General features: G+C 40.6%; 1 protein-coding gene across 1 annotated transcript; it reads right to left on the minus strand.

Moving 5' to 3' along the window:
* Positions 1-404: 404 nt before the first annotated feature.
* Positions 405-12779, minus strand: SMPDL3A (sphingomyelin phosphodiesterase acid like 3A). The gene is made up of 8 exons (XM_054279817.1): positions 12689-12779; positions 11057-11270; positions 9816-9960; positions 6826-6922; positions 5403-5581; positions 4075-4255; positions 2099-2223; positions 405-931 (listed from the first exon to the last, which is right to left on the minus strand). Exons 1-8 carry the CDS (start codon positions 12777-12779, stop codon positions 620-622), a joined length of 1344 nt encoding a protein of 447 aa, XP_054135792.1. The 3' UTR covers positions 405-619.
* Between the last annotated feature and the right edge of the window lie 1610 nt (positions 12780-14389).

Below are 14389 nucleotides of genomic sequence, written 5' to 3' on the forward strand. Positions count from 1 at the left end.
GCAAATATATTCTGAAAAATTAGATTAAGCATTTATAGGATTGAGGTTTGTGTTCCATTAAGTCACTTTTATGCCATGATTAGAAAATGCCCCTAAGAAGTAGGTTTGAGGGATTAACAAGGCAAACTTGGCACAGAGCGATATATAATACTGGCTTTGAATCAACAACATAACTGCACTCAAGTCTCAGCAAATGCAGGTTTTGCTGACTTCAGTTTGCAAACTTTGACAGCCAATGGTTGAAACCTGCCCGCATAAAAATCCCATGCCTGGAATGGCATTGCCTATGTTTACACACCCTGAGAAATAAGTCTTGGATTTACAAAGGCTTGAGTGAGTAACTTCTATCCCCACACACTGGGATGCCTGTTAGAGAAGGTACAGTACTTGGGACAACAGCAAAATATCTGGCCACTATTACAAAGCAAATAAACTTTTATTTAGATGATAAAGGAAAACATATTTGCCAGAAGAAAGATCTAGAGAGTTTTACTGCACCCCTGAAATGTAGAGAAGTCCCACAGGCTCCCTGTCAGCATGTCAGTGCTTGAGCGAAAGAACAAGCAGGTTCTTTAAATCACAGGCTAAAGCCACTATCTGCATTAACTGCACAGAGATTTCATCTCCACATTGCCTCCTGATTGATGCAGTCTGTGTATGAGGAGGAATCTAAATACTGGATTGCACATATTTGGCAGGTCTTGCACCCCTCTTCGCAGAGAATAGTTTTGTCATAACTCACAATATAGTTACTGTAATACTGCTCAAACAGTGTGCTGTGTGGCATAGACAACTGCTTGGCCATTTCATATAGGCTTTCTGGCTTCAAGTCTTCGATGCCATAAGTTTTAGTCAGAATGTATTCTAATTTCCAGTTTGATTCATTTTTCTTGTTGGCGTCTCTGAGGTCCAAGTAAAACTGCCAAAGATCCTACAGTTAAAAAAAAAAAAAAAAGAAAAAAAGAATGAAAGAAAACATAGGCACTGCTGTATTGCTTTCTTCCCTGCTTCATTAAGTCTCTGGAGTGATATATTGATTAGGAAGCTGTCACTCCTCATTATTCACATGTGAATAGAAGGTCACGTCCCACCCCAAGAGCCGGGCTTTCACCCAAAGCTGGTACTCGCAGAGCGGTAATGGCGGGGGGATGGGGAGGAGAAGAAAAAGGAGCCACAAAGGCAGCAGTGGCAGTGTTAGAGGTCTTTCCTGTCCAAACTCCACAACATTCATGTCTGCCTCAGGAGTGGAGCAAAAGGGTGAGAGCCAGAAGTTTCTTTTCTGTGGGCACTACTTGAGGGGCAGAATGCACAGAAAGAGAACGGCCCAGAGAGAAGTTAAGGAAAAGGAGGGATGCCGATGCAGGAGTGAAATCTGCACAACAAAGGAGCAGCCTGAATTAGCATGGGTCTCCAGAGAGAAACCCCAGTCCCAATCAAACTGCAGGGTGCATTGTCACTAAACTCGGCAGGGTCAAGACTTTATCCTGAATTACAGAAAGTCTAAACCATTCACAGCCAAGATAATTACACAGGATTCACGTTATCTCCAAAAATCACATGAAACTAAAAAGTAGAAGTCTTCTACTTTTTATTTTCCTTCTAAATATATCTAACATTTCCTGTAAAAACTCTTTATAGGAAGTTTTGTGATTGCAAAAGACATCATTTGGTTAAAAGTACTTTCTTCATCAGCTCTTTTACACCCTTTAGAAACATTTCATGGGCTGCATCCCAAAACTCAGGCTATCACCAGCAAACAACATTAGTATGTAAGCATGCCCAGGATTTAGGTGAATCTCTTTCACTCTTGCAGAGCTCCCTGCAAATAGTTTTAGGATTTGGGCCAGAAAAATTATGTCTTTGATCCTCCATCATAAGACTATTTGATACAGACCAGAGAGTACTGGTTAGTTCAGCAGGCACAGAAAGACCAACCAAGTTATCTTTCAGATTTCCTTTCCTTTGCCCAGGAAGAAAAAGTAAGAGTAGGCACCAAAATTCCATCACCAGCAGCCATAATACTACAAAGGCGGACATCTTGCTGTAATTTTTACTGACACTATAATGTCTTAAACAATGCTTTAAAATCTTTACTTACCAGCAAGCTATAGTCAAAAAGATCATACTCATACAATCTGACACCAGGGTTATTGGACTCTGTTTGCAGTACACTCTTCACTGGGGTTACAGCAGGTGCCACAAACAAGGAATTGACTGGCTTTTCTGCAGAAAAAGGGAAATTGAGGAGATAGTTTCCTTTCAAACTTTTCTTTTTCAAACAAATGTTTTTGTAGAGTACCAACACGGCAAAAACAAGAGTGACAGGCTTAAAGACATTAGAATTTATCTGCATCACTGTGAACTGCCATACTTCCAAGGGATAGACTAAACCCTGTGTGGAATACCATGGTTCCCACTCCAGTGTGTACCACTGTTTACACTAGAGGCTTCCCAGACAATTCAAATGCCTGTGCAAATTTGCAAAATGGTCTTGCCTATATGTGAAGTCTCATTATTTTGTATATTTCTACTAAAGAAATATTTGAAAACTTTAGTTGCTGTTTCTATACAGTATTTTACATGTTGCTTTATGTATTTAGGATGTTATCAGAAACACCAGGGTCTGTTTCACCACTTGACCCTCAGGAGCCCAGCACCTATTGTGTGAACACCAACCTTTACAGCAACTGAAACATGAGGATGTGAGTTTTATTGGGATAGAATGTGCAGGTGAGTACATTGGGAAGTTCTCTGTGGAACAAAAAGGAAGCCCTAACTATTCCCATCTCTGACAGCATCACAGCAGTGAAATCACAAGGTCAGCCTCCACAATAGGCAGAAGTTTTGAAAGTTTGGAAATCAGTAGATTCTTCTGGAGAAAATACAGATGAGTTCTATGTCAGTACACTGGTGTTGGCTGCAATATTCCATTTATCTTGAATTCTCTAGAATTTTGTCAAGAGGAAAATGTCCTGAATAGAAGATAGTCTAAAACTGTACAGACAAACACAATGTGTATTTGATTGCTATTTAAATTTTGTCAAAAGATGCAAAATTACTAAAATAATTGGGAAGTGGTTACTTACACATGCAAACTTTAATGTCAAATACTAAGATCAGTCTGTTCCCAGTGAAATTTGCAGTAGAGATGATGATTTCATGAACAAATGGGACAGTGTAAAAAAATACAGGTATAAGACTGCATGGAGCATCATTTGAAAGAAAAAAATAATGAAGGCAGTTCTTTCACTGGGCTGGATTCTTTTTTACTAGAGATTAGCACCATGTAAAAAGGTAAAAATTTGGAATAGTATTACTTAGTAAGCATTTTGGACATTGCTCATATGAGTTCATACAAATCATGGATGAAGAGCCACTTAACAATTGGGTATTTTACAGAAATCAAAGCAATGAACCTCTTACTGTTCTATTGGGAAGAAAAAACTTCTTCTTTAGAGATGCTGAGTGCTCCATATGGCCATGCCCATGCTTAGAACTAAGGGATTTCAAAGCAATAAACAAAAATTTCAACGTGGGTGATTTTCTTGAAGGGAAATTAGCTGATCTAAGAGATGCAACAGGCAGAGACTTTCTTTCCCCTACCTCCTGCTTACCCTTATCTTAATTAACTTTGAAGCAGCAGGGAACTCAGCAGAGAGGCACAGTAATGATGCAGGAAATACAAGAACATAGAGCATGTCTAGCTGGCCTGAGAACATTCCCTTTGACACATTACACAATAGCAACTGGCTGGTATAATTTGCCCGTGTCACTGTGAGAGCAGAGAGGAAAGACTAGAAATTCTTGTCTAGGCATAAGGATTCATTAAAAAAAAAAAATAGGAAGCTTGGGGAGTCTCTGCTGACACCAACAGAAAAAGACAGTCACCCTTTCAAGGTTCTCTTTGGAAATCGGAGTGTGTGAGACTTGAACTCCTGCAGATAAATAACAGTATTTCCCAGTTTACTTTTTTCAATTATCTATAACACAGGCTGACTAGAAAGAGCATGCAAGAAAGTATTGATTTGCTTTTAATTAGGAAGGAAAAGTTCAAAAGTCAACAAGCATCATTACCTTCTTCATCCAGGAGGACCATGATACTATCTCTATGGGTATGTCCAAAAAACTGGCCCGCAATAACACTACTGTATTTGCGAAAAATCTTTACCAGTCTCTCATTGTAATACTCCCTGATAGCTGTAGTATTCCTTGCATATGGCAAGTATCCTACTGGGACATGACCTATTATATACACCTAAGGAATTAAATACAGAAAGCATAATTAGCACCTTCATTTGAAGCTTATAATCGTAGCTGTATCCTAGAAGTGGTTACCACAGTTTCATAATAATGCTGCCTTTAAAAATGGCATTCTAAAAGCTGTAAATCATGACAGGTTTTTTTTAATATAAAATCCCAACAGGAAAATTGCTTAAGTTCATAATATCAAGATACTATCAAATTTAGTATCTTGCTGGGGAGAAAAAAATCTATGCAAGATTTTAGGCCTAAGGAGAATGTTATCAATTACTTCACATGAAAAAAGTTACTAGGGCAAGGCTTATAATTGGGCACCTCAAGGGGACACAAGAAAAATATTATGTTTGAGCATTACAGAGTCTGCACCAGGGAGTCAGAGAGTCACCAGAAACATGGATAACTGGTTAAATCCCTGTGTCTGAGTTAGAGACTTAATGCCAACTGCACACACCATGCTGCAGGGTTTCCCAAGGAAAGGAAGTCTCTCCTTTCTCCTGATTATAATATAATATTCTAAAATTGCAACACTGTAGCAAAATGTAACCATGTTTCAAATGAAACACAATTGCTCAGATGATGATCCAATCCCCACACCTATCAATCCATCCATCCATCCATCCATCCATCAGGAACCAACAATTTAAACCTTCACTTCAAAACCTGTGTATTAAAGGACAAGTTATTATAACACTCAAACCATAGCAATTACTGCAGCTTGACTAAGTTTTGTTCTGACAAACTCTTTTCTAATTTCTATTTTTGGTACCTTAAATTACATTACAATGCAAACAAAATATGCTAGCTTTTGTCTTAGGTCAAGAGCATGTTTTAAAATAAAAGGCTATGTATAAAAAAGGTCAGATACTGACTTCTGCAGTATTTTACATGGTAGGAGAGAAAATGTATTTTACTGTATAATTTTAGAAACTTCATTCAACTAGTTTATTAATTGTTGCAGTAAAATGGGCATATTAAAGGATGAATGATTAAAAATAAAATTTTGAAATTTTGACTTTGTAGTATCTTTGGTAGCATTTTTAGTCTTCTGGAAGCATGTTTATACTCTCATTATCGCTACTTCTTCCTTCTTTTTTTTTTCAAAATTGAAACAAATAATGATAGCTTCTGATCCTTATCCCTACCTTTTCCTGCTTTTGTGAAGAGGTTTCAAGTATGTCCTCCAGCCAGGCAAACTGGTCGGCTGGGTCAGTGATATTCACAGTTACCTTGTTAGGGCTGTAATATAAATTTGTGTTCAGACTGATTATCCTGAGTGGTTGATGGCTGTTACTGGATTCAAACAGCTGCGTGTAAAAGCCTCCTGTGAAATAAGACCAGCATCATATGACAAATTAAAGGCCTCAAAGCACAACTTTACAATCAAAGCACACCACTGACAAAATATCCAACCTTCCTCTTTCTAACAGAATATCATGCTTATTCAAGCCACAGTCACCTCATCCCACTAGAACATGTTAACAATGTTTTCAGCCACATTTTACTAAAAGTTGACACTGAATTATTTATGAATTATTGCCTGTATTATCTTTGTGTTTATTTGACAGTATTTAGATACAATTATTCAACTGACATGGAAAAAGTACCCTGTAAAATTTCTTCCACTTTGACAGATACAGTAGCTGTTAAAGGTCCATACTTCATGAAATACAGCAAACACACAGGCTCCTTCAGGAGGAACTGTTTAAGTTTAGTAGCTTTGCATTTTGAAAGTCATTTAACTTCAGACTGATGATATGATGAAAAGTAAGGATCATATTTTTCAATCCTTGCTCTCAAAATTCTCCACGGCATGCTGAGCTTTTTCAATAGGTATAACTTCATTGTTCATGGACTTCAATAGAGCCATGGCAACAGAAGCATAGCAATATAATTTAACTGCCTCTTTGAGTTTTATTATCCTTATCTAAGTTTCTACTTTCACTCTTATCCAGAGTTTGCTCTCATTCAGGACATAAAAACAAAAATGAAACTTCCAAATCCCTAATGTTTGAGTGGATTGGAAATTGCATTGAACCTTTCAGTCCTTTGCAAAAAGGAAAAATTCTAATGAGTATATAATTATTCTGCCAGTTTAGTAAGTTGCATACAAACATTAATAGCATAATCAGCACAGCTATGTGTTATCATACCCTGAATAAAAATGCACCTATTCAGTATGCTCTGAAATACATATAACATTAAAACAGAAACAACATTTTAACAGTTTTTTCCCATCAAAGTAAAGTTTTTGTGTGCATCATATGTCCTCATCTAAAAAGTGTTATGAGGTCTTGAAAGCAGAGATATTTCACATGCATTGGTACAAAGTCAATAACACTAAACATGTTACAAGAAGTGATAAATATTGCAGCAGAATGAAATAAATGTATTCTGAATATAGGCATTGCCATTCAAAAAGATAAGTAACTTCTTCCAGGAGAAGCATCAGAGATAATCCATTGTTCTGACTCAACCTATGAGACTTAGCTAAACAAACAGCACAAATCCCCAGAAACATTAATTCTCGAAGCCCTAGCTTCACAATGTGTTACTGCCATACTTTACCTTTTCTGAAGGTACTGATTGCTTCATCACTTAGCCAAGGTTTCCAGAAATCTGCTACAGCATTGTAAACTTCACTGGTAGTTACAGGAAGCTGGTCCTGTGAGAGAGGAGAACCTGCCTAAGTCTTAGTATTCAGACACACAGACAAAAAAAACCACTAAATATTCCTGTCTGACCTCTTACATAACATGTAAGTGTATCCAGTCATCACCAGGAGGAATTCAAGAAAGAAAAAAAATCAATTCCTGAATGTCTAGTATTGCTGATCAGGAACAAATGCCTAAACTTAGAACTGACTGCATGGCGTTGTAAATGCATTATTAAACTAATGCCAGAAATGTGTCAAGCCTTAAGAATACAGTAGAATGGAAAATCATACATTCTGCAAAATTAATAAACATATCAAGTCTAAAAGCAAAGTCCTTTGGATTAATATAAGTTTCTTTTTCAATAACTTGGGTTTCATAGAAGCTCCCCAAAATGCCACTTCTGCCCTCAGAAACATTCTGGTGAAATTCACAAATGTTTTCATGATGTCTTTTTTTCTCATAAGAAAGCATTTAAAAATGTACAAGGGAAAGTTTTGTCAATGTTTTCTCCCACTGGCTCTAATTAGGACTGTAGCACTCTTCAGTCTGAGCCACAGGCTGATGGCACCCATGCTCTGATCTAACCCTGACAGGAAGATACCAGCCTGTCCTTGCCTTTCTTAAAACATCTGGAGTCTTGGTGCTAGAAGGAAAAAAACAGGGGTTGAAAAAATTGCAGTGCATGTTTTCTTAAACATAAAATTTGACCTTTCTAAGATCTTTGAAACTAAACCTATGTTATTAGAAGTTTAGGAAGTAAGTCTCTGTCTAGGAGCAGAGCAATCAGATGATGTTTGTTGAGACATTTGTTGATTGCAGTGCCCAGACATGAGTTGTTAGGACACACCTTCGAGCCAGAGCTAACAGTCACTAACAGACAAAAACCTGATTCCAGATAAGAGGCCATGTAATGGACTGAAGGTGCTTTAGCCCAGGAAGTCAGTGCCCTCTGAACTGCTAGAAGCAGTCTGGGGATTTGTTTGAAGCAGGAGAAAGAGTGTGAAATAAGTAAGGCCGAGGTCACAATATATGATCTGAAAGGTATCCCAATGCTTGATCAACTTGAGTAGTATTTTAACATGTTCTGCAAGAAAAATCACTCAGGACTGTTTAGTTGTTAAGCTCAGAACACAAGAGAGCAATTAAACTCTTTGGTTCATGGTAAGTGCACAGATTTTACACTTGCTTTGGAACAGCCTACATACAGTGTGTGGCTTGCTCCATATCACTCCCAGCCTACAGGACAGTTGCCAACCATATCCATATGAAGAAAAGTCATAAAGAGCAAAAAACAAACATTAAAAAACTGAACAAGCTGAAGCGACCCCATAGTGGGGATTGTCTGATCGCAGTTATTCAAACAATAACTGAAAAGCATGCCAGCTCTGCATATTAGTGAAGCATGCCATTTTGAAGTATCACAGAAACGCTCCTGAGTGGCTTTGTGCAGGGAGAACAAACAACAGTCACTAGTTATTCCAATCACCAGCTTGTGTCAGTTTTCTATTTGCTGTCCATCTGCCCCTCCTGAGCATCTTTTCTTCCTGTCTTTAGCTTTAATTTCACAAACAAAATTCATACTTGTTGAAAAAGTCCCTACATTCTTTGTTTACAAGGCTTTTGTAGGGTTTTTTTCCTCTACCAAAGGAGATTGCTGAATAACAACAATTCTCTGCTAAGACATTTTTAAAACTGAAACAAAGTGAACATGAAACACTTTGTGACACTTCAGTTCAGGTGTTACTTATTGAAATACTTTCCTAGTCATTTCTAGTGAACCAACCTGTCCCCATGTCCATGCATATGAAAAGCCAAAGCTTTACCACCACAGTAAGAGCACCAAGGACTGAAGTCACAGTTTGGTTTGTGCACTCACACTTCGGATATGCATCTAGTGGTTACTTTGTCTCTCACGTTTCCTTTGCTCTGTCTCTCAGAACCCCTATTTGGAAACCACCAACTCCAGCAATGACACAGGCTGTCACACAATCACCTGCTGCACCAACCTACACCCTGACATGCCTAATAAATACCACAGAAAACTGGAATACAAGCCTTGAGGGTGTGAAGGGGTGTTACTGAATTCCCATGAAGAATTTCAAACAAAATACTTCAGCTGACTCGCTTCACATGCCTTCTGATCCCCTCACATCCAATGACAGCATTTGCTTCTGATCCAGTGTGCTGCCAGATCGACCCACAACACACTTTAAAGGACAAATGAAGCAACTGTTTACTTTGGAGTATGCCAAGAACAAAATTCAGCACAGTCAAAGTGAAAAAGCACCATCCTCAGCTGAACATAACTAGTGAATCATCAATGTGATTATATCTGAATGTCCAATGAGGAAAGAAAAGTAGACATATTTTTAATATCAATGGCAAAACTATGGGAACTTTACAAAAATTCTGCCATTACTTTAGCTAAAACACAACAAAAAAAATCTAGTGATGCCAGCTGACAGATTTCCAGTAGGCCTTTGAGTAGGTTTTAAACTTACCACAGGCTCACAGTTCCATTAATGATGTCAGTTCTGATAGATTTAAGTTACTGTATACACATGCATGACATACACAATAAGGAAAAGTATGCGTGTATTAACTATGTTGACACGTGGTGGTTCTATGCCATGAGGAATGATTAGTGATAAATTTGTGTGATCCCAGGCCATGTACAGATTCTACCTGGCATCAACATTTCCTTAGGTAAGAGCACAGAGAGAGTGATGTAGCTTCTGTTCAAGAGTGGAACTATTTATAATATTAAATGCTACCTGAAGAGGTGTAGAATTTTGTTTCCAGAATAACAGTTACACATAATTAACTCTTATTTTTCAGATATGCTTTCCCAGGTGTTAGGAACACACTCAATATGATGAACAAATTTCTAACTTGTTTTACCTGTGGCCAGTAGTCATGATTGCCTAAGGCTGGGAAAACCTGAAGATCTGGAAAGAAATTACGAATTGTAGAACTCAGATTGCCAATGATGCTAATGACCAGCTTCGTGGAGAGCTCATTTATGGGAACATGAGGAGGGCTATCTCTGAAAAAGGAAAAGGCCTGATCAATAAAGGTTGTTAACAACACAAGGAAGGCAAAAATATCTGCAAGCAGATCTACATTCTAGCAGCTAACATTACTATACACCTTAATTAAAATCACAGAATCAAAAGCTCTCTGCAAAGGCTTTTGTATAAAAAACCACGAACAAGTAGACTTGTTCAGACAATGCGTATCTTATGATTCATATTTATCATAATGAAGATTTCTTAGACATTAAAGTCATCATTTTGAGCTACTGTGAAGTTTGCCTTATATATCTTTCATCACCGGCACTTCATTGCTAGTTCCTTTTTTCCCTTTTAACAATATCCTGTTGAAAATTAAGTACAAGAAGGTAAGTGAAATAGATTAATCACTTGCCTTCATATATTTCTTAACACTTTCCCATCAAAAGTAAGTGATCTAACAAACAAACTAGTTCTCACGCTCAAAAATACTAATCTCTCAGATAAATTATTCATTGATGTATGCCTTAAGAAATTGTGTGATGGCAGAATTGAGAGTTCTGCTATGGCAGAAGGGTAAATCAATTCTATCTTTTATGAATACCTAGAAAACAACAACACACAGTACTATGCCTTGATAGCATAGTACTATGAAGCTACTCCCTTTCACACTTCTTTGTCTGGTCCCACTGCTGTGGCACACAAAGCCTCACAGGTAACACCTCTGTGAGGCAGTACAATTAAGCTCACTTTGTAATACTGACGACTGGAAGAGGGAAGGTAAATGTTCTTACTCAACAGAGGCCTGCAGTGAGTCAGTTACTGCCATGACCTTTCCTTTTGCTTTTTCTATTTCCCACCCTCCTTGCACCATTTCTGTTAACTCACACTAATATAGCCATATGCTAAATATCACAGTGAACAGTCCAGCAGTTATCACAGAGATCAAAGTCTGTTCCTGAGGCCTTATGTTCTCACTCAGACTTGCACTTAGTAGCCATTTGGACAACTAAAGGGACAACTAGCATTAGTGAGATACTGAACTCAAATCTGTTGGTGCAAATACAAACTTGTGAGGTGCCACGCTATCTGGCTATCCAGCTTTAACTACAGAGTGACTTGAACACTTACCCTGTCCAAATCATGAATGAAACCTGCTCTTTTGAATCGTTCATGAATGCAAATGCTGACAAAATAAGTTGATAAGGAGAATCACACAAAAAGTCTCCAAAAGGGCCTGGGTTGGAGGCATTGACTCCTTTGGAAGAAGAACAAACTTTGGTGCGATCAGGGGTAATGTGGTAAGTCGGATCTAAATGCAGGTCAGATACATGCCAGAATTGCCCTGTTTTCAGAAAACAAAGATTACAGGAAATGCATTATTTGCATTTGAACTGGATATACCGGGTAATGCCAAGTTTACTCCAGTTTATCTACTGTGACTCCTATTCAAAGTTAACAAATTGTTGATTAGCCTGCCTGATAAGTGTGGGCAAGTTCTTCCTGAGGAGTCCTTCCCGTAAACCGCTTAGAAAAACTGAAAACAGAAGCAGGGGCATGGCTTTATGCTATTCACCAAAAATGAAATGGAGATTGGAAGGAACTGAAAAATCAGCTCCTTTTCATTAATAGCAATCTGGAAACTGGATAGTAGAGGAGGCAATATAAGGACTTCATTTGAAAAGAAAGGGAGTTGCTTTTAAATTATTTTTCCAGACCTTCCCTGGCTGGAAGATACTGTAAAAGATGACAAGAAAGATGTCTCGAAAGAAAGGCAAGAAACAGCATGTATGCAGAGACTAGGCTTCTCACCATAGAGCAGCAGTGTGTCAGCCTTTACCTACTCATTACTTTCCAGGCTAACATGCTTTCAGCCACTGTGACACATGACTGTATGGATAAAGGAGCTGAGAAGTATAGGAATATGCTGAATAAGATGAACGAAATCTGTGTTAAGACTATCAACCTTGGTAAAGACACACATGTATCTGGGGCAGTGGTTGTGAAATAGGGACAGTTTTAAATTGATTTTTCCCAAGGTCACACACTAACTCTGTGGCTGAACAGGCACCACACGACTGTACCCCATGGAGTTTTACTTCAGGAATCCAAGACCAGAGGTGATCTTCAAAATCTCTACAATTGTGACGCCTACCAACAGGAGACAAGACAAACGCCGGGACGCTGCTGCGTGCTTGTTCCGAGGCAAGTGCGTGTAACACGGAATGAGAGTTCTGTGGGAAACCATTTCGGAGCACTCACCTGCACGCACGCCCCGAGCGGGGATCAGGCCCAGCAGAGCGTGTGCGTTTGCTGCCAGCCCAGCACGGCCCAGCACAACCCAGCACAGCCCAGCACGGCCCCCAAACGCGGTGTTTGCAGTGGGTGCCTCGGGACACCGAGCCAGAGGCAGGGCAGGGCTCACCTCACTTCACCCGCCGGCCTGCCCGGGCAACTAAATATAAACCCCGTGTAACCCCCCGTACCTCAAAAGTGCCCCGTAGACTGATTTAGCAGTCACGTGTGGCCGAAGTCGGTTGGGACAGGGAATGCTACGACAGCAGGTTCTGTGCGGGGAGCAGTGCCAGGGGGAGGGAAAGGAGCCGCAAGCGGGGACCGCGCAGCCCACCCCCCTCCCCGCCGCCGGGCTGGCAGCGGCCCCCGGCCGGGCCTCCCTCGCAGGGCCGCCCCCCACCCGCCTCCCCCGCCCTGCACGGGCGGCCCCGGCCGGGCCCCTCAGCCGCTGACCCGCGGCCGACTCACCCACGGCGGAGCGGGGCCGCTGCGGGCCGGCCGGCGCCGCCTGCAGCGCGGAGCAGAGCAGCGCCAGCCCGAGCGCCAGCCGCAGCTCCATGTCGGCCGTGCGGGAGCGCCCGGCCCGCCGACGGCTCCAGCGGCCGGGAAAGAGGCGAGCCCCGGCCGGCTTGTGCAAGCCCCGGCGCTCCGCGGGGCCGCCGGAAACCACGGCGCCCCGCCCGCACCTCTCGGGGCCAGAAGCCGCCCCAGGCCGCCAGCCCGCTGTCGGACGGCGGCTCGGGCCGTCGCCTTGAGCCGGCCGTGCCCGGGGTGACCTTCAGGAGGTGCCACCCCCGGGTCAGCGCCAGGGAGCTCGCAGGAGCCAAGCCTGGCCGCGGGCAGGGCTGCAGTCGGGGCACCGGCTGGTGCGAGGCGGCATGAAGGAAGGCTGTGCCCGACACCCCACGCCAGTCTCAAGCATCTCTTGGAAGGAAGGAAGGTTTCTCATGGCATACATGTAAAAATGGATCCCGATTACTTAAAAGGCTTTAAAAAACAAAACAAAGCAAAAACCCAAAACCACCCAACTTGATGAAAAATACTATCAAGTACACGTTTTATACAGCTTAAGGGAACTGATGAGGTGTATTGTAAATACAAGTCTTCACTGCCAAGGCTTTCAGAACTGCTGTTTATTGAAGTCAGAGTAGTTCCATATAGAGGAAGAGTACTTGGCGTCAGTTTTAGGAAAAGATCACAATAACAATGTCATGAATGCTGTGGCTACCCTGAAATGGCCCATTGCTCACTCTGCTGTTCCTGTCAGGGCTCTGCAAAGCTGTGTCAGCAGCAGCTGGAAGTCCCATTTGTCAGTGTATTTCGCTCTTGTCTGCTCTGAGCAATGTCAGTTACTTCACAGGCACCACTTCTCCACTTTTCTTTCCCGTATTTGACACTACTATTGTTTATATTTAGAATAGTTAAAAAGTAACTTTTGTTTAAAGAACTACTTTTCTTCTTTGTTTAAAAGTGACTGTAATACAAAATATTTACCATTCAAGATTTGTTTGTAAACCAAGTCTTAAAAATTTACCTCTACATTCCTTTCCTAGTATTTAAGAAAAAAAACTGGGTTTTTAATTCATGACCCCACAAATCATTTGTTGTGCAGATAAAGGGCAGTATTGGGAAAGCAAGTCTGTTTACTCCAATGAGGTGGGAAAAGCAGCTGCTCCCAACTTTCTGAGAAAAGGTGGCTGGTAAGGACAGTCATGTGGCACATGCACCCACAGGCAAGCAGGCAGCAGCAGAGGGGAGGCAGTATTAGGTACTGAAGCTGAGGATTAAATAGATTGAAAAAACCAAATGGCAAAAGATGCTGCTTAAAAATAACTTGCTATTACCAGTCAAACAGCCCAAAGCATAGAGAGTGGAGCTCCCCCTACCACTGGATCACAGTCTACTTTTCATTTCTCTGATTAAGAAAAGATAGCTCTTAGATTTTAAAAACTATCAATGTTCACCAAAAAAAATATATTTATAAAGGCTTATAATGAAGGTGTCTGTCTTCTAGCTGTATAGTGTTCCCCACAAGAGAACACAGACTTGAATATTAATTTCAAACTAGTTTTTGTGAAAAAAAATTAAAGCTAACAACACCAGATTTTAGATTTTTATGGGATAGATGCCAGTTATGTGTGAACTTTCATCAGATGAGTTACCCATGTT

This window comes from Melozone crissalis, unplaced genomic scaffold, assembly GCF_028551555.1.
Source record: "Melozone crissalis strain CALT ecotype California unplaced genomic scaffold, PUWL_Pcris_2 ptg000027l_1, whole genome shotgun sequence".
Classification (NCBI taxonomy): domain Eukaryota; kingdom Metazoa; phylum Chordata; class Aves; order Passeriformes; family Passerellidae; genus Melozone; species Melozone crissalis.

Excerpts from the sequence above, each read along its gene's own strand:
- SMPDL3A (XM_054279817.1), bottom strand. The coding sequence starts at position 12,779 with ATGGAGCTGCGGCTGGCGCTCGGGCTGGCGCTGCTCTGCTCCGCGCTG. Across the intron at positions 11,271-12,688 it reads GCGGCCCCGCTCCGCCGTGG|GGCAATTCTGGCATGTATCT; the intron begins GTGAGTCGGCCG and ends TTCTGAAAACAG. Across the intron at positions 6,923-9,815 it reads ATCATGACTACTGGCCACAG|GACCAGCTTCCTGTAACTAC; the intron begins GTAAAACAAGTT and ends CCTCTCTCACAG.